The sequence below is a fragment of the Schistocerca gregaria genome, chromosome 5 (genome assembly GCF_023897955.1).
Source record: "Schistocerca gregaria isolate iqSchGreg1 chromosome 5, iqSchGreg1.2, whole genome shotgun sequence".
Taxonomy (NCBI): Eukaryota; Metazoa; Arthropoda; class Insecta; order Orthoptera; family Acrididae; genus Schistocerca; species Schistocerca gregaria.
Genome location: NC_064924.1, coordinates 361,849,163 through 361,870,638, shown reverse-complemented (window position 1 = coordinate 361,870,638; position 21,476 = coordinate 361,849,163). Strand labels below are relative to the sequence as shown.

General features: G+C 42.9%; 1 protein-coding gene across 1 annotated transcript in view; it reads left to right on the top strand.

Moving 5' to 3' along the window:
• Positions 1–21,476, top strand: part of LOC126272571 (uncharacterized) — a 65,581-nt gene that overhangs the window by 24,846 nt on the left and 19,259 nt on the right. Inside the window, exons 3-4 of the mRNA XM_049975494.1 lie at positions 555–854; positions 5,619–6,221. Of these exons, the coding sequence (XP_049831451.1) occupies positions 555–854; positions 5,619–6,221 (903 nt within the window). The remainder of the gene's footprint in view (positions 1–554; positions 855–5,618; positions 6,222–21,476) is intronic.

Genomic DNA, 21,476 nt, shown 5'->3' with positions numbered 1-21,476 from the left:
GCTAATTTTCAAATTAATAAAACATTAATGCTGAACTATGCTAGGATTAAAAAACAGCTTTCCCGTTATTATTTCTAGGAAGATAATGGTGCAGAGAGACAATGAAAAAGGAATTGTGCACAACCTATTTGCTTTTCATTGTTTCTTTTGTGAATATATTAACCGTAACGATAATCTACAGGTAAGTTTGGATGCTCATTGCCGTGCAAAAGTAATAAAATTAGCAACCAATTATAGTATGTGTTAAAAAAAGTAAGTTTTTCAGTGAAAGTAATGCCATGCAATTTGATTTGTTTTTAAGATTTTTTATCTCGCCGCCTATATTATTTAGTTCATTTGTTCATCTCCATGAATACGTTAATAACTAACAACTAGAGATCAGAAAATCAGGTGAGATAAGGTAGTAAGCAAAAAATTAGGAAGGAAACAGGAGCGTAGGCTGTGCCCAGCATGCCAGGTAGGTGCCCAGAGGGGCGAGGCAGGCGAGCACAGGTGGGTCGGGCCTCCGCCGTGAGGAACGCCGCTCTATATCCTCCTATGCTGTGTGGTTGCAGCGCGTGCTGCTGGAGCAGCCGAGCTGCGGCGGGGAGCCGGTGACGGTGGTGCTGCACGGCGTGGAGCCGGACGACCTGGGCCGCCTGCTGGACCTCATCTACAGGGGAGAGGCGCGCGTCTCGGCAGGCGACCTGCCGCGCTTCCTGGAGACGGCGGCGGCCCTGGGCGTGCGCCTGTTGCAGTCGGCCGCGCTGCGCGTCTGCGCCGCCGAGCCCGACGAAGCCGCCGCCGCCGCCGACGACGCCGACGCCGACTCCGCCACAGGCCGGTGTTCGCGGCCCTCCACCGCTGATAAGCAGGTACCACTCTTCAGCCCACATCTCTTGCCCCTGCATTATTGTCACTGTACACCGGGATGAGAAAAGTCGTGGGATACCTCCGAATATCATGAGGGACGTCCTTTAGCCAAGCGTAGTGGAGTAGCTCGACGTGACATGGACTCAATAAGTTATTGGAAGTCTCCTTCAGAGATACTGAGCCGTTCTGCCTCTGTAGAAGTCCGTAATTGCGAAACCGTTGCCGGTACAGAATTCTGTGCACGAACTGACTTCTTGAGTATGTTCCATAGGGCTCATGTCAGGCCCGTTCTGTGGCCGAATCATTCGCTCGAACTGTCCAGAATGTTCTTCAGTCTCCAACAATTGTGGCCCATTGACATGGTCCATTGTCATCCGTAATAAGTTCATTGTTGAAGGCCGCAAATGATCCCCAAGGACCCCATGCAAAGGCATTTGTTGACAACCTGGGGTCTGAGCCATTCTCGAAGCCTACCATCAGCTGTTACCAGCTTAAATCGGACCCGTCTGACCAGTCCCCTGTTTTCTAGTCATCTAGGGCCCAATTGACATGACCACTAGCCCAGGAGCTGCAGAAGACGTCGTGCTGATAGCAAAGACACTCGCGTCAGTCGTCTGCTGCTACCACAGCCCAGTAACGCCAGATTCCGCCACACTGTCCTAATCAATAGTTCGTTGTACGTCCTACATTGGTTTCAGTGGTTTTTTCACGCAATGGTGCTTGTCTGTTAGTACTGACAACTCTATACAAACGTTGATACTCTCGGTGGTTAAGTTAAGGCCATCGCCAATGTGTTGTCCATGGTGTGAGGTAATGCCTGAAATTTGGTACTCACGGCACGCTCTTGATACTGTGGATGTCGAAGTACTGAATCTCTAACGATCTCCGCAACGGAATGTCCCATTCATCTAGCTCCCAGTACCATTCTACGTTCACAGTCTGTTAATTCCCGTCGTTAGGTCATAAGCACGTCGGAAACCTTTTCTCGTGATTCACGTGAGTACAAATGACATCGCTCCCAACATATTGCCCTTTTATACCTTGCTATGCGCTTTACTACCACCCCCTGTGTATGTGTATATCGCTATCCCATGACTTTCGTCACCTCAATGTGTTTGGTTATAAAAGATATTGTTCCAAGTGCCGTAGTCGAAAAATTTTCAATTTCAACCTAGAAAAGTTCAAGACCTGCTTGTATAGCGTAACGCGCATCGTGCTAGATTGCAAGACAGGAAAATGAGTAACGTGTATCAAATAGACGTGGTCAATTAAGGACTGTGAGCTGTGAGTGGTGCACAGAGCAGCTTGAGGGTGGTTTTAGGCTACTCCCACGCTCGTTTAGGCAAATTCTGTGTAGGTTTCCAATTTCCGCCTCAGAATATACGGTATAAAAACAGTTAACATACGGATACAGCGACAAGAAGGGCACCCGGCGACAAAATTAAACTAAAATAAATTTGCCAAATCTCGGGTACAGAGGACTCTCTCCTAGACAGGTTTAAAGCTAAGAAAAAGAGGAAAATAAGGCGTCGAAAATACAAGCTGTGAGATGGTGTTTGTCCTCTAACACTCATCCATTAATGTGAACAATTTTTACCAGCGATGGACGACTCGGGGTCGTCTTGGCTGTAGCACTTTACACTTCAGGTGTTCAGGAAACTTTCCGCTTGGAAAATCATGACGTTGTCATTCTGGACATGCCTGCTATGCAATGATTTCTTCGGCTGAGGAATAAGGAGTAAGGCAGCAGAGGTAATCTCAGTAGAATATGGGATGGTAAAGCAAGACAAAATTTGATAGTTGATAGTCCGACGAAGCATCACGTGTGACTGTCCTGTGCGGAAAGAGTTTTGGCATTGTTGAACAGCAACGTGGCCAATTTCCTCTCCATCTTCACAGCGTCCTACAGCCGAGGCACGAGAATTCAGGAAGTTTGTTCCTTAATTGCTTGTTTAGCTGACCTCAGCGCAGTCCCAACAAACACTGAAAAGTCACCTAGTCTGATGACGACTGAGTCTTCACCTTTACTGGCATTTCTCACTGCTTGCTTTGCCCCATTGTCTAGAGGTCATAGCAGTTTAAGTACCTGTACACTGCGATTAGATGACTTATGGCATCTGAAATGGCCTGATACAGTTGCGAGATTTCCGCCTCGGATCTTGGTTCAGCGGACTTTTATGAAAGAGTGAGCAGTTGAGAAGCCTAGAGGGCAGCGACCATTGTCATGTTTGCAGCTCAATACTCCACTGTATCAGTGTATGGCACCATTGTCCTTTGGCTCCTGTGCAGCTTTTTTATGATACCGTTGTGTAAACATTTTAACGTACAGCAGATCTCCAGGTCAAATAAACAACAAATTCACATTTTGGAGGTGATGATTAAAGCTTTATGACTAACACACATACTAGAACAAATATGTCAACTGATTTACAAAAATAAAACAGGCACCTGGAGTTTCATAGGGAAGCATGATACAGCCTTTGTTCATCTCAGTGTTTCCTGAATATGGAATACATTTTATTCGACTTAAGCTCGTCATTTTAATTATGAAATTCTGATGACATACATAATTAACACCAGGGTTGATGTGCTGCAGAATGGTTTCTGAGGTAACTACACAAGAACCCCATCGCTCTCATGTATTCAGCAAGGTACAGATTAAATTTTTTTTCTATATACAAGGCACAGTGTATGTGTCGATGTATGGGATGTCCTCCCTAACACCTGGATCGATTACAAGGAAATCTGGCACAGAAACAGCAGGTCTCAGTATCAGTACGGGCTTTATAACTTCCTTCCTTCAGTGTGTTTTTACATCACCTCACGTATAGGATGGTATGCATGACAGGCATATTGTGTAGGTAAACTGTCGCCTGCCGGTTCGACCAGCTTTGTAGGGCAGCGTACACGACAGGGACATGAAACAATGTTCCACATCTCAAAATGTAGGCTGCCCTGTATGACAGATATGCTGTTTAGGAGTAGTATCAGCCTGCCTTATCGACCTGCTTTGCATAACAGCCTATGCACAGGGACATGAAGGTTTTCCATCTCTCAGTACGTTGGCTGCAATGTATGAGAGGCGTGTTGTGTTGGAGTAGTACCAACCTTGACGGAGGGATGAAAAGGGAAAGGAGGATACAGGAGATAATGGATAGTGAGAAGGGAGAAGGACGGTATGGACAAAGACTGGTGGAGGAGGGGAGGATGTACACTACAGAGAGGGGCAGAGGATGGAGGAGGAGCAGGTGGTGGTCAGAGAAAGAGGAGGAGGAGAATATGGAGGGAAGAGGAGGATTTGACAGAGAGAAGATGAGAAGAACAGAGGAGAGGAGGAGATAGATACAAGTGGAGGAAAGACTGGTAGAGGAAGGAGCTAGAGAGAGTGGGGAGAAGGAGATAGACAGAGGTTGGAGGATGTGGTGGACAGAGTGGCGGAGGAGGAGGTGGGAACAGAGAGGGAAGATACGCTGAGGGGAATAGTGTTCGAGCACATATGTGGGCAAAGTCCTGGAGAGAAGGCTATTACCAATGAACAAAAAATACAAGGGAACAGAATACTTTATTTGCTGTTAACGCCATTGCTTAATAAAAAATATTAATATTGAATTATTGTAGGGAAACTGAAAACTATGAGACAGAGGTATACTTCATTTAGCGAATAGGACTATGTCTACTTAAATTGTATCTGAAGTAATCCATATGATTAGTAGAAATATATTAGCATATTTTTATTGGATCATTAGTGATAAGCAGTGAGTATGGTACCACTGATAGAATTTAGGATTAAAGGTCTGAGACTATATTAAGTGCCTAATCACATAAAACAGAAGCCAAATGAACAAATTAGAAATATTGTCAGATTAATGAGAAACTGTAGTGCATCTCCTAAGCAAACCGTATATGACACCGTAATGGACCTACTCCAGAGTACTCCTCGCATGTTAGCAATGTTCACCTCATACATATGAATCTGTGTCCATTAGTGCAGTTAGTTCGAGGGTGTTACTGAGATGCTGAGATCCATTATCCATTAGTGCAGTTAGTTTGAGGGTGCTTCTGAGATGCTGAGATCCATTATCCATTAGTGCAGTTAGTACGAGGGTGCTACTGAGATGCTGAGATCCATTATCCATTAGTGCAGTTAGTTCGAGGGTGCTACTGAGATGCTGAGATCCATTATCCATTAGTGCAGTTAGTTCGACGGTGCTACTGAGATGCTAACGACTATATATGCGATTCTTTTGAAAATAAAGTATCGTATCAAATAAAAAGTCTAGAAAAATAATATTTCTAACTGACATTCAGAAACGCTGAATATTTACTTCAGTATACTGCATTCAGTTGCTACAAATAAACATAAAGATTTTTTTCAGATTCAGTTCTTTCTGTGTCACAATTAGCATCGCTTGCTTTTGTCCCGAATGTATCACTTCATCATAATTATTTATCTTCACTGGCTTCTGTTCAGATTTACACAGCATATTGGTTTACACTTGTTAATTGTCTGACATACCTACACAACTTCTTAAGTTCAATGGTCATTTAGAATACATCTGCTAACGTGTTCACCTTTGTTTACAAGCCACCAACACGAATAGCTGTTATATATTCAGCACATTAGATTGCGAAGTGAGTACGTAAAGCACCCCAAAACTAAAGAAAATGGATCTGCGAAAATAAAATTAAATGTAAATAGGCGACGTGGAGTGAATGACTCACCGCTCCAATAAACATCATTAAAACCTATTATTTCAAAATTCCAGGAGCAATGCGCCGAAGGAAAATCCCAGGCCGACAGTCACCAGTCGTCAGGAAATGTCACCGACACGATACCACCAGCTGTGACAGCGTCGGTTACACCTTTTCTAACTGAAAAACCATCGGCCACCATAGAGCACCAGCTTACGGAGTCGAAAGTGCATTTTCCGTCGACGAAGAGCGCAGAACAACGTCCGTATAGCCCGAAGAATCACCTGGAATGTGCAGAAACACTGACTCAACTGCCTTCGCGGGACTCCATCACGCAGACGGCACCGCAGTGTGACGTAACCATACCGCAAGTAGAACGCGAACAGACCACGACGACGTGGAGTACTCCGACAGCGGTGGCGCTGCCGCTGCCGCTGCCGCTGCCGGTGCAGCAACTGACGACCGACGTTAAGAGCCTGCCGCGGCCGCTGGCTCTGCCGCCGGCTCAGCCTCCGCTGCTGCCCGCTTGCGAGGTCTCCGCTGGAGTCCGGCCGGATTCGCACGCTGCGGCGGCACCTGCCTCCCAGGCCGGCGGCGTCAGCGCCGGCACCGGGTACTGCACGGCGGGCGCGCCGCCCAACGTGTGGCAGGTGCCGCCCTCGCTCCCACCGCTGCAGGTCAGCTCAGAACCTACACTACTTAAACACTTCACCAGTTCAGAGGTCGGCTGTTCACCTACTAAAATACGGCAGTTCGAAATTTGGTAGTGGCAGCTTTTTATTCAGAAAATATAAAAATTCGGTGTGCATGGGACAGCATGCAAGGCTGTCGTTAAATACGTAGCACATAAAACAGAGACTTTTCAGTGTTCATACTTCGGATTCCTCTAGTAATAAAAAGGTAATGTCTAATGTTGTGAATAGACTTTGGGCTAGGGACCATTCGTATACCCAACAGAAGGATCGTCTTAGTTTCACTATCCCATAGTATAGGATCAGAGGAATTAATATTTCATACTTCTTCCTGCTTACGCAAATAAACCAAATCGGATGGTTCTTTTTGCATTTCGTGTGGTATACGGTAAGCTTGATGAGATTTATGGAGGCACTGTTAGCTCATGGATAGTTCCTCGGAAAGCCCCACAAAAACGTTCGATTTTTACTACATTTTTCCCGTCGCCAGCATACCAAAACCTAGCCGAGACTATGAACAGCAAACGGCTCAGATTGTAACGATATATTCCTAAGATCCGATCCCGAACAACCCTGAAATTTTATCCATACATTTGTCCATTTACAAGATACGGAGGTTCTAAGTTACCTTACTTCTACACATAAAATCCGTTCTGAGGCGGTATCTGAATAATAAATAACCACACCATATTACCCAGATTTTAAGGATATATTCTGTAGCCATCTATCTTCAAGAGCCATGTCCCCGTTTTCAGAAATCTTTATACGTTATGGAGGAACAAGCCAAAAACAAATATTTTGGATACCAAAACCCAGCCACGAATTTCGAGACGGCTATGCACAGCAAATTCCTAAGATCACGATCTCGAATTACCTTGAAAATGTTATTCATATCTTTGTCCATTTCCAAGATACAGAGATTCTAAGTTACCCTACTTGTAGATGTAAAATACGCAAGTAAAATAAGGTGTGAGGTGAAAACGTAGTATATAAAGTGACGTAGCACGAAGAAATATGTTGTAAAGTGGCGGCGTTATCGTTGTAGAACTGAAGCATATGCAAGATCTTTTTACGGATAAAATCCGGCCCGAGGTACTGGGTGCGAAGAACCAGTCGGGAATCGTGGAATCACGTATGCTTCGGTATCAACATACTTTATTTAAAAATAACTCCTACGGCAACTGCACGCGGCGTCTCGATGGCGTGCGATGACGCCAGGCAGCAGAGCCCACCTCAGAAAGGCGTAAGGCTGTATGTCTGCGGGTTTTCGGCGCGAGAGGGCGGCACCGCGGAGTCGCAGCGTCACCGGCCATGCGCAGCATCAGGAACTCCAACGGCAGGAAGGCTCGTATGCCCCAGACAGCCAGAAGTCCGGCAGGAGGTCAGGTACTAGGTGCGCCCAGATGCTGACTGCGAACCCAAGGCGCCTTGGGTAAGCCCCGGAGGCAGCTGATGATAGCCTGGAGGAGACCCCATCCAGATGGCACGCTATCAGACACCAGCATCTGCTAGCCGACTTTTGCAAGTTTAAATAAAATGGTAACTATCTGATTCAGACACCGACTCTCCAAAAACGTTGCAAATCAAACTAATGCGGGCTCCATTTTTGAAGGATAGAAGGTGCTCTGACTCCCGCTCTGTCTACTGCTTTTCGTGCTGACCAATCATCGCGTCTTCTGCTCTATACGACATGAGACAGTTCAACAACCTCCGAGTCCTTGGAACAGAAAGATGCGGCAGCAGTTCAACAGAAATCGGGCTAAACATTCGGCAAGTTTGACACTAATACGCACCTGGCAATGTTATCTCACGAACTGGCCGCCACAATCTGTCCGTTTGTGACTAGTGTTCGGCCTGTGACCAGTAGCGCTGCAGGGGGCAATTTGGATCAGTAGAACAGTTTATGAAGAAATGCACAGGTCTCCTGTAGATCCAACGATTCCTCTATGCCACACTGCTGTGGGGTACTTTGTACAGACCGTCTGCCACTTGCATGTTCACTTTCTGCGAAAAATTTTGCCTTCGTCACCAACGCAGCGCCTTGCATCCAGAGCTCAGCAGACGGGTGCCTAACTGATATTCGTGCTCACTGGATGGGTAACAGTCCTCTGTAACAGCAAAGCTCTTATAACTCGTGAAAGTCTATCCCAATCGGACTGCAATTTCTGGACAATGGGCCATCCGACGCTGCGAAAGCTCGCTGAGACTAGTCCAGTTTATCAACCTAGTAGATAATGCAGACTCATCACCAAATTAATCGTAATGACCTAATCAACTACGTCCAAGTTTCAATATATAATCTTCGAAACTTAATCAGAGAAAAAGACCAGAAGTGTTGTATGATCAAGAAAAGGATGATAGTAATAAAATGAAACGATGGAATGGCTCTAGCCTGACGCGTTTCAGTACTTGGAATATACACTACTTTAAGAATTCCTCATCCAATAGGGCTGAATGATACATCGATTCACATGCTGTTCATGAACCACTATATCAATAACGTTTCTAATTCTATGTGTGGCTAAGTGTACCAGGCGATCGTCTAAGCCAACCAAGCATTCTTCCAAGTAAACCTGATGGAAAAGAGTTCCCTCGGTTTCTGGGAAAGGAAGCATCCAGAACTGCTTCATGATCTTCCGCCTTTGGCGAATGAGATGCATGTATATTAGGGCACAGAGCATTTTGCTGAAGCCCCAATATAATCCAAAGTAGATAGGACAAGCAGGGGCTGTACCTTGACCTCCAGGATCACCCGACCTCAATCTTCTGGATTCTTCTGTCAACGGTCATCTCAAAAGCGATATATACAACTGAAGAACTATAGTTGCATAACACACAGTATTATCATGCTTTAACAGGTTATACTGAGTGTTTGAAAGAGTTCATAATGCACTGCAGAGCAAAGTTCATATTATTTCCCAATCCGAAGATGACAGATGTGTGCAGTTCGCTGTTGCAGGTGATGTACTGAAGTACTCTTGCGTACATCTTAATGCAGGCCGTAGATGGAACTTGACCTAGTTTGATGCAGAATTCCAAATACATTTTCACAAAATTAGGATAATATTTCATACTGAAGTCAGTAGTGATACGTAATTACGTCGCAAACAACTAGTTGCCGACCAATTACTACTGAAATTTTTATACATCTATTATCATATATTTTCACTGGTGTCAGTTTTTATTACTAATTATGATACACAGTGTTTACAGATTTCACACATGAGCGGCTATCTTCAAGATACAAGAACAAGAAGAGAATTAGTAGACCTGGAAAAGAAAGACCGTATTTAATAGGACAATGCACTTAGTCTGTTTTTCAGTCAGCACTTTTCATCCCTGAACAACAAATCTCGAAGGTCTACAATATGCTAATACACTGATGAGTTAAAACATTATGACCACCTACTTTAAAGCTTGTTTGTCTGTCTTTGGAACGAGATACAGTACATCACTGTTTCTGCTTATCAGGCATTCGGCAGCTTATTGGTAGGTTTGTGGAGGCATGAGGCATGTAATTCGCCTAAATAACGGGCCACTGATTTTCGTACGCGGTGATGGTGCCTGATAGCGAACCACATGGTTTCATAGGGTAGACATCAGGCGAATTTGGTAGCCGAGACATCAACACATCAACATGAATTCGCTATAATGCTCCTCAAACCACTGCAGCACGATGCACGAAGGGATGCAGATGGTTCTTAGCTGCTAGTGTGTCTTCGATTACTGCCACAGGTCCCATACAAGCGCAGGAGAATATCTCCCCTACCTTTATACTGCTCCCACCAGCCTGGGTCCATGGTGAGTTGCACGTTTCGAGCCATCATTGACCTCGCTGACGGCGTTTGTGGAGACGACCATCGACCTAGTGTAGCCAAAACGTGATTCACCTGAGGATCCGACACGTTTGCAAAGATCTATGGTCGAAACGCGATGGTTCTGCGTAATAATAATCTGTCATTTGTCAAAGTCACTTTTCTCAAGGTATTTCCCCAATGGCACCCCATATCCTGGCTTTTACTGCCGCTTTAGTTGTCATAATGTTTAGGCTGATCAGTGTCTACTGCTGCTGCAATATGTTCATTGGAATCTAAAAAGTTACAGCTAGAATTTTCTTTGTTTATGGGACTAAGGGTTCAAAATTCGAGAGGACTTACCAACAACTCATAAGTCAAATCCTTTGACTTTACCACTGCCAGTTAACATTTGTGGACAGGTAAATTCTCTTCTTTTCCAGTCCAACCGTATGCTCCTACATTTTTGTACACAGTTGGTCCAAACGCAGGCGTAGCTTTCGTCAGTTATTATTTTGCTGATTTCAAGATCATGAGTGAGATGTCTTCCGCTTTCATCCCGTGACACGCTGATGCAGTGGATGAAGGAGATGTAACTTCCTTTGGGTACAGGCCCATCAGCTACAGCTCTGACAGCTGTTCAGAGTTTGACGTGACACAATAACAAATGGGTCCAGTAAAAACTTTGTTTATTCTTCAAACCAGTCACGACTTGGCGTAGAGTTCGTTTTCACATTTACTTTCAGCCGCGTCCTACAAGCAAACGCGGCGCATGTCTTGCACAAGGCTTTGGTTTTTTACCCCCGTTACAATGTATCAAATTCTTCCCTCTGACATTCACGTGTGGTTGCTATTTTGTATATATTTACCCGTCGGCTGTCTTACACCAAATTGTACACTCTTGTAATGCTTTCACGAGCTCTGCCAATTTTTAGACATTAATCACACGGATCATCTGTTCAATAGAACTACGAACGCTTTGATTTCAATAACTCATTACTTGACAGCTGAAAGACGGGGAGAGAGTCGTTGCTAACTCTCAACTGTTTTGTACGCATTTGCGTTGCCCATATAGTAGCAGGATATTTAAGTTCAACCTTTTGAAACTCCTGGTGTCACTAACATTTTAGTGCCAGCCGACGTATTTCCCACTTCGATTAATAAGTAAATTGTTCGTTACGCGAAATTGTAAGTTGTTCGAGTACTTTCTATTCTCATTATGAAGTATGATTTGTAGTAATTTATAATATGAGCAAACAGAAGCACAACCACATATTGAAGATGAATGTGGGTAAATATGCAAGTAGTACATTGTGTACAACATCTTGGCAATTGTAACGCTCCACGTGGAAAACGTAAAAAACATCACGAAACATACAAAGACGATTTCTGTGATATCCGATGAAGTAAGTCAAAAGCACACAATTTAATGCAGTACACGAAACCTTGGTTTAACAACGATTAACGCATTAGCAAAAAAGTGTTTCTGGAATAGCACTGATAAATAGTAAGTACATAATGTTTTATACAGCCACTAACAATAACATGATCACGAGGTAGAAGATTTTGTCTTTACATGCTCTATTAGTAGCTGTGTCAGTTAGTCTTGAAATACTGCTTGTAGTATTATAAATGTGGGCGTGAATTTCTGAGTGTATCTGCACAAAGAATAAGTGGAGTTATAAATTTAAAATTTGGTGTTTGTGAAAAATAATGCAAAATTATTTCTTTTATTTTTTTAATAAAATGGAGTTTAAAAAGTTCTGTATGGTAGGAATACATTTGTTTTTAAATTTGCTTCCTGATTAGTTGTTAACATTTGTTTTTAGATTTGCTTCCTCATTAGATGTTAATTATTGGTTTAGCTGAGAGCTACCGATATCCTTCTCGATTTACAACAAGAGGTAGAGCTTAACACATAGATTGTTTGCTTTATTCAACGAATCTTGTAGCAAAAATTCCATTTCGATACAACTAGATTTACGTATTCTGTCAATGATTCGTTGTTAACTAAGACTTTGAAAAACAGGATCTGCTTCTTTATGATTTATTTTCCACTTAGTAATTAGTGGAGTGCAGTGCAAAAGGATTCGTGATACGTCACCAAAAGTCTAAGATTGTTGTTGTTTGCTGATAAGTCGCTTGAGCCTCCATCCCGCCTTTAGAATTACTAGGAATTTTTACATTCAATTATTTAAGTATTGAATGAGAATCGCAGGTCCTGTCTAAAACTTGTCGTATACCGCTTAATTGCGCGAGCTTTTACCTCACCTTTTTTAATTTCTAGGAAACCTGACACTCACTTATTAGGTATTAAAAGAGAAGCGGCGACTTCTCAAAGTCACTTTCCTTTGTTAGCTATCTGATCATAGGCCTGCCCTCTGACATATAAGTGGTTTTTCGAAACGGTGCAGTTTTTCTAACGACGTTTTGTTCCACTCATTATGATTAGACGATAGTGTTTACCTCATTCGCGAACATATGAAGAAAGTCTTTTCCCCAATTCATGTCATGGATGAAATGTGAAGTCAACGTTATAAAAAATTACACCGGTAGTCTCTACCGGTGACGAGACTAAGGTCATGTCGGTACTAAGGAAACATCTTGTAATATACTCCTGTCTTTTCCACGAATGTAGTCGCCATACGCACGATACTGTGAGCACTTATTATTTATCCGCGGTTAGTTTGAGTTCTTTGCATTGTCTTTCCTGGAGCGCCAAACAGAGTCTCCGTCATATGAATAACGAATGGAGCCTGCACGGCAAACTCAATAGCCCACAGGACAGTCAACATTTCCAGATACTACACAGAGAACTGATCACGGTACGGTATAGGTGCAAGTGGGCCACGGTAAACAGATACAGATTCGTCCAGCGATGTATAAGCTTATTGCTTTGAACTCTGATGGATTGAAGGCTCGCTACTACGCAGTCTCCATGAGCCTTGTGAGCATTTTGAGACTTTCTTTTAAAAGCAGGTACCCTTGGACCTTGGACGTGTCCACTTAGGGGCCGCAGAATGGCTTTCAGAAACGTAAGTATACACAGCTCCACCCAGCACAGCGCTTGGCCTTGTCTGGTCTTAGGCGGCCTGCGTTAAATTACACAGTCAGTAGCCATGACCTGAATATTTGTCTCAGCCAGCGGAGGTTTTGTTTCACCACGCTGACTGGTGTGTGGTTAAGTCCCCAATCCTCGAAGCGGCCGAGTACACCGGCAACAGTTGATAATGTGTTGGTTGAAATGAGACCGTTCCATTCACCTTATTTAATTTATGAGCTACTTCGACGTAGTGAAACGTTATTCAAGGTGGTACGATAATCTGCGTCACATAAGCAGCATTGCATCATCTCAAGGCCACAGCGCCAGTTTCGGAGAAACCTGTTGAATACTACAAATTATCTGAAAATCGTTATTTCAAAATAATGTATACATGTCTCCTTTCTGCTGATGGCTTCGTTCTCTAATGTTTCTGACATTGTACTTTAAAAGTTTGAATATTAATTGCACACCGCTGTTTGTAAATAAACGATCAACAAAACTTCGATTAATGTATTCTGGATTTATTTTCCACGTCATGTAACAAAAATCACACAAATGCCAATCTCAGGAGAATCACTAAATCACAACATAAATTAATACAAGTCACGTATTTCGTACGCGGGGTTTAGAATCAAACTGCAACCTGACATTTATACTTGGCGTGAGCCTGAAAGATGACATTCTTGAGCATTTGAGTCTCTTACAATTCACCAATTTTACCAATAATTCTTGATAATAATAAGTAACATTCTAAAACTTTAGATATAATTACAGATTTACTGTGTTCTATTCAGATAATTTTAATATGAACGGAATTTCGAATTAGATTTGCTGTTTTGGTTTCAGTCGAATACAGGCAAACTTTTTACTTTAAATAGTACAATTAATTAAATTTCAACTATTTTGCTTCAACGACAATAAAGAGCTTTTAAAGTGTACCAAATGAATGATAGCAACTTTACGTTACATCAAATGACCAAAGCATGACGTTTGGAAAATTGTGGGAACATTACAATGGTGAACAAAATACGAATTTTTGGGTACAAGTTATTGAACAAATGGGGACGGAGAAAGTTAATTTATTATTATGTTGGCGTTATGCTAGATTCTAAATTTTCTGGAAATGTTCTTAATGTGCGAAATACATATAAAAAGTTCTAAGCCGTGTAACATTAAAGCGTTATGTATTGAAAAATCCTTATTGTAATATCCAAGGTGAAGAGGCATTTTATTGGTCTTACTTGTTAGTCGAATAATATGTCGACATTCTGTATCTAAATCATTGAAAGTAAGCGGGCCGATGTGGTCGAACGGTTCTAGGCGCTTCAGTCTGGAACCGCGCGACCGCTACGGTCGCAGGTACGAATCCTGCCTCGGGCATGGATGTGTGTGGTGTCCTCAGGTTAGTTAGGTTTAAGTGGTTTTAAGTTCTAGGGGACTGATGACCTCAGAAGTTTATTCCCATAGTGCTCAGAGCCACTTTGAACCATTCAAAGTAAACTGAACGGTAAATATAAACAAATAGTGTCACAGTACTCAGACATTACTGACATACGAGTTTAATACGCTCATGTATCACACACGTAAGTGTTCAGTACATTGAGATATTACAGATACCCGTGTTCAATACACTCAGACAAAACAGACATACGAGTTCAATACACTCAGATAGTACAGACACACGTATCCAATACAAAAGTTAAACTATGACAAAAATAAAGGATTTTATCTTAACTAAATTTTTACGTTCAAATAAGGATAGAGTAGCATGATACCCAGTTTCACTGCAGTCTCTTGCATTAAATGTATACACAAAGCAATTGAGTAACCTATTTTTCAGCATGAGCTTTTACCTGAGAAGGCTTTCTATTACAAATTTCTTGGAGGTTATCACTTGAGCACCGCTCTACACTTGTAATCATCATTTCCATGGTCGCAACCAATGCTTCTTTTATCAACAAGATTTGTACTCGAAATAAGCTGCGACAGGGGGAGGAACGAATTATATATGCACAGCAGAGGCAATTACCGAATTCCATTAATTAAAAATCTGAAAACGGAAAATGGTAAGACATATAGACCAAGAGGAAAAAAATCGCCGCGATACTTTTGGCTTGTACGACCTAATGAGTTGCCTCCATCACACTTAGAAGTGTGGAGGACGTTAACAGGTTTTTCATGTGGTAGAGAAACTTTTATTGACAAGCAGTGGTCGTAGATGGTGCGTAGCCATTAGTCGGCAGCAGTTGCCAGAAAGAAAGAGCGAAGTTATTGGCATTTTAGTCTGAAAAGTAACGTAGTTCGTATTCGATTTCCTTGTCTTCTTTATGGAATACTAAAAATACAGACGAACATCGCAGTTAGAGCTAATACTATCAAGTAAGCTACCCAATAGATCGGCGCTTCTTCGCACTTTTATTTTTGTATGAATAGTCTCTGGCCTATTAAGTCTGGAACCTGTATTGTATTGAAACTTCCTGGCAGATTAAAACTGTGTGCCCGACCGAGACTCGAACTCGTGACCTTTTGCCTTTCGCGGGCAAGTGCTCTACCATCTGAGCTACCCAAGCACGACTCACGTCCGGTACTCACAGCTTTACTTCTGCCAGTATCTCGTCTCCTACCTTCCAAACTTTGCAGAAGCTCTCCTGCGAACCTTGCAGAACTAGCACTCCTGAAAGAAAGGATACTGCGGTGACATGGCTTCGCCGCAGCCTGTGGGATGTTTCCAGAATGAGATTTTCACTCTGCAGCGGAGTGTGCGCTGATATGAAACTTCCTGGCAGATTAAAACTGTGTGCCTGGTAAGGTAGGAGACGAGATACTGGCACAAGTAAAGCTGTGAGTACCGGGCGTGAGTCGTGCTTCGGTAGCTCAGATGGTAGAGCACTTACCCGCGAAAGGCAGAAGGTCCCGTGTTCTGGTCTCGGTCGGGCACACAGTTTTAATCTGCCAGGCAGTTTCATATCAGAGCACACTCCGCTGCAGAGTGAAAATCTCATTCTGTATTGTATTATCTACAGAAATCGATCGTCCAGCGTTACTGTTTCTAGAAGAGGACTGAAAACAGATATCTTCGCTTAGGGAAGAGGTATTTAATAAGAGAAACCTAGTGCACGGGATTATAAGATACTAGGCAGTGCCACAAGTTCCTCCAACATCTTAACACAACACACACACATATGTAATACTAACTAATGTAAATCGACCCGATGATGGAGGTTTAAACCTTCGAAAAACGTAGAGGAAAAATAAACCGGTGACTGGTAACAGTAAACTTGTTATTTCATTTAATGATTATATGGTACATAATTCACAGAATTATATTATAAAATAGATAGAAAAACGCGAGCGTTTTGAAAATTGCAGAACTCAGGGAATATGTCCAAGGTCACCTGGAATTCTGAGGGTATGTAGAACAGCGTGCGAGCAACAAGGGATAAAGACTGCAAAGAGATGGTATTAAGGAAAGACCAGCAGATCCCGTTCTTGTGTGAGTGAAAGGTCTGACAGTGGATAACCGTAAAATGAAGTAGGATATTGCAAGCAGATTCCAATATTACGTGACAAGGTTAGTTAGCGAGGAGCAGCGAGTGGTAAGCTGCCAAGCTACAAAAAACATAACGGGTCATCCAGTAAAGCTAAGTTAATTTTATTTGATAAATTTTGTAAACTCTTACTATGATCGTTTTTAACACGTGAAATTTGACATGTTCAAATGAATGTAATTATTTGCTACCATCCAAAAAAATTAGCAATAAATATGGCAATTTATCGTTTCAAATCGTGACGTTGTGCAGAACTTCATCTCACTCAGATGGTTCTGTCTCGAAACAACTTCAATAAAGAACATTATGGATTCAGCTACTACTGGAGCACAGAAAAACGTTTCAGTTAACAGGTTTTCCAGAATAATACGTCAAGCATGAATAAACATTTAGATAATATATCAACGCCTGTAATCACGTCAGATAACAACATGCAGTGGGTAACAATAACAATAATATGAAATTTAACCTTTAAGTAAACCAGAGGAAGAATATTTAAATCCGCATAAGGAGGTATTGGTTGTCTCCACAAAGAGCCTGAGATTAGGAACAAATTAACAAATATAAAATAAAGTAATTTATGAATAAAATTTAGATAACAGTACGCACAAGACAAACTAAAAGAGCAAACTGCAGAACTGAACTTACATAAATCCTGAGTGCGAAATAAATTACACATAACAAGCACTGATAATATTCATAAATTATCAACAGGGCTGAAATCCCATAGACAGGAACTAGGCAGCCCACCCCGAATACCAGTGACTTAAACAATCTTAGCTTTGTAACTTAACCAAGTTGGACCAAATAAACTCTTTTAATAAAATCGGGTTTAACTCAAACCTAAAACAATGTAAGATACATATTTTACAGGACCGTTGGGCACAGCGGACAGCTCCGAAAAACTGATCGTACAGTCTATACATTAAGGTGGTCACGAAATAAGACCGAGAAATGTTGATGATTAAAGTTAATTAATTCCAATGTGCCCACGAATTCTAAAGATGCAAATGGCTGACGTTCTTCCAAAGCTCTCTTGGAGCAAATCCGAGTGATGTGCTTCTCGGCCACGAAAGTTAGTAGAACAGAGATGAGCTGTGCCAGCTCATCTCTGGCAATCAACATCAGTGACGTAAACAATCTTAGCTTTGTCACGGGTCTGTTTACGAACGAAGAAGGAAACACGTGGCCTGCTTCAGTACCGTGGGTAGCGACCAGCCTGTGCACTGAAACTGTGCCCGTGACCGTTGAAAATGGAGTGCAGTCCGGAGCTGTGGCCTATTTGTATGCCTGCCACTTCTCAGTGTCATGCACGGATGACTGTCGCCACTTGGAAGTCGTGGAGCAAAAAGCATTGCCAACTAGCTGCTGGCCTGTCATTACCGCGATGCCGACTACCGAATTCCATGCTGCAGCGAGCGCTTTGAATTTGCAGCAACAGGCATTAATTGTCAGCTTGCCATTTTCTCGCTGCTGTGCGTGTCCAGAGCACGGGCGCCCCGCAGGCACCAGCATCGTGCTCACCTGTGGCAGCTACAGGTCGATCATGTGTGTCAGGGATACTGTTCTTCCTGTTATTATGATTTGTACGATATTGTGTATTTTTGAGTTTTTAGACGTCTTCTATGTCATAATCGTGCTGTTCATGGTGTTGTGTTGGTAATGTTTAATACATGTGAGTTAGTGTCAAGTTGGACTAAGTATGCCACTTCGTTGGTCTCCGGTATGTCAAGGGATTTGTTATGGCATGCCAAGTTTCGTTCGCTCCTGATAGTTAAAATTTGTGTTACACGTGAGTTTTGTATTTATGTTTGTAATCAAGTATTTAAATGCTGCAATAAGCTATCCTGCTTTCTTGAGATGTAAAGCTGTCCATATGTACACACCAAGTATGTTCTTGTGTAGAGACGTTTGTGGACAAGTTTAGTGCGGCAGTTGCGCCAAAGTAGCAAACACTTCGATGTGTGCCAAGTAAACTGCTACACACGTTATGGGGAAAAGTGATGGACCCATAACCCACAGATCCGTGGATCGTAAGACGCTCTATTACCATTGCAATGACGGGAATCGCGGGAGTGGGAGAGTAGAAGATGCTGGTCGCGTTACTATACAGCTTTAACTTCATCATTTGCTGACAGAAACCAAACCTGAACTTTACACATCACTTCAATGCGAATTCAAACTGGCGTATCTCGAAATATATTCATTACATTTTGCTGAAAGCCGGCCGGAGTGGCCGACCGGTTACCGGCACTACAGTCTGAAACCGCGCGACCGCTACGGTCGCAGGTTCGAATCCTGCCTCGGGCAAGGATGCGTGTGAAGTCCTTAGGGTAGTTAGGTTTATAGTTAGGTTTAAGTAGTTCTAATTTCTAGTGGACTGATGACCTCAGAAGTTAAATTCCATAGTGCTCAGAGCCATTTGAACCATTATGCTGAAAGACAACAAATCTTTAATCAATATAACTGATAACAAATACATGGCTGTAATCTCTCATGCACATTGTATGAAAACGTATATTATGGAAGTACAATGATACCGTGAAGACGATAAACTGAGTACTAATGGCCAATATTAAAAGTCAAAATATCGAAAATAATATTTCAGCTAATTCTTTAAAGTGGATACTCAGCCAAAACTTTGCACATAAACATACATGGCATGTACAGATGGCTCTGAGCACTACGGGACTTAACTTCTGAGGTCATCAGCCCCTTAGAACTTAGAACTACTTAAGCCTAACTAACCTAAGGACATCACACACATCCATGCCCGAAGCATGATTCGAACCTGCAACCGTAACGGTCACGCTGTTCCAGACTGTAGCGCCTAGAAGGCATGTACAGAGTTAACTACAGAAATTTAAATCTTTACGTCTTATTAAACCATGGTAATTCTTTGCAGCGTCTGGACAGATGATTGCAGCCATAAATACATGACAACTCACGTTATACACCAAATTTAATACACAAGATTCAACGAGAATAAAACTTGACCTGTCATACCAGACACCCCCCCCCCCCCCCCCGACTTATACGAGAGACCAGCGATCCAACATACACAATTTAAAGAGACACTAACTCACGTGCGGTAGGCAACACTAGAAAACGAACAGCACGAACATGACTTTTTTTCAGTCTTCTGTCTGGTTTGATGTGACCCGCCACGAAGTCCTCTTCTGTGCTAACCTCTTCATCTCAGAATATCACTTGGTACCTACGTCCTCAATTATTTGCTGGATGTATACCAATCTCTTTCTTCCTCTACAGTTTATACCCTCTGCAGCTCCATCTAGTATCGTGGAAATCATTCCCTGATGTCAACAGATATCTTATCATCCTGTCCCTTCTCTTTATCAGTGGTTTCCACATATTCGTTTCCTCTCCGATTCTGTGCAGAATCTCCTCATTCCTTACCTTATCAGTCCACCTAATTTTCAACATCCGTCTGTAGCACCACACCTCAAATGCTTCTATTCTGTTCCGCTTTTCCCACAGTCCATATTTCACTATCATACAATGCTGTAGTCCAGACGTACATTCTCAGAAATTTCTTCCTCGAATTAAGGCCGATGTTTGACATTAGTAGACTTCTCTTGGTCAGGAATGCCCTTTTTGCCCATTTGCTAGTTTGCTTTTGATGTCCTCCTAGGAGACTGTGAAAACACCCACCAACACAATACCGTACGAAGCATAATGACTGACAGGACAATGTCACACACACCTGATTGACCTGCAGCAGCCTCCGCAGAACATTGTGCTAATGCCTCCATGGTGCCGTACTCTAGACGCACAGCAGCGAAAAAATGCTAAGCCGACAGTTTACGCCTGTTGCTGGTGAATCCATCTCTGCACGGTATTTGGTACATGCCATCGAGGTAATGATGGTCTAGAGACATTTCCCGATGCCCGTTTGCTCTACGTTATTCGTACGATCCCCGTCCTCCGTGCGTAACACAGACAAGTGGCAAACAAACAACCTGCACTCCGTGTCAAAACTGTAATCTAAGCTCACCGGTCGCGGCCACAACTTCAGTAAACAGGCTGTCCGCTACACAAGGCACTGCAATGGACCCTGTGTTTCCTTCCTCGTTCGTAGGAAGGCTCGTGACTGAGACCATGCTCCAGTTAACGCTTTCTTACCTCCTGCTCGGCCACAAATTATTGGTGCCACAGTGTACTCGCGACATATCTCTCTCATGTGAATTGCAGGAGACGATCTGACACGGCTCTAGAGAATCACACACCCACTCAAAGTCATATTCGACTTCTGCAAATGCTCATAAAATCGTTGTGCCATATGACTGACCTCACTTGTCCGTGGATGGCCGTGCTACAGTTGTCGGGGGTAAACTACTGAGGGCGAGCTCATGCACAATAGCAATAAGTCGTCACGGTGTAGGCCGCGCATGCCCATTGGTGGTGCGCGAAGGACGGAGGTGTTTGGCTACAAAGGCAAAGAGATGTTACCCCACTTTCGGGTTCATGTTGAAGAACCGTACGACCCATGTGATGACGAAGGAGGCAGTATAACAATGTGGCTGGCTTCCAACGAGGAGGTCTAAATGGTCAACGGAAACAGATTTCTCCTGAGATGATATTTTGATTCTTACGTGCGTTTTACTATGATAGTGATACGTAAGCGTATCAGTGAATAGAATAGAATAAATCTTAAATCCAATCTGATTACAGGACTGTACGACTGTCACGACTTTGTCCGTACTGCTTTAACAGATTGCACAGCTTCGCCATCAGTATTGCTAGCTCGACGCTGGATTGCAATAAACGTGTGACCCAACGTGTGCCAACGATTCGATGCCGTCTGCTGATGGCCCGAGTAGTGCCATATATGCCA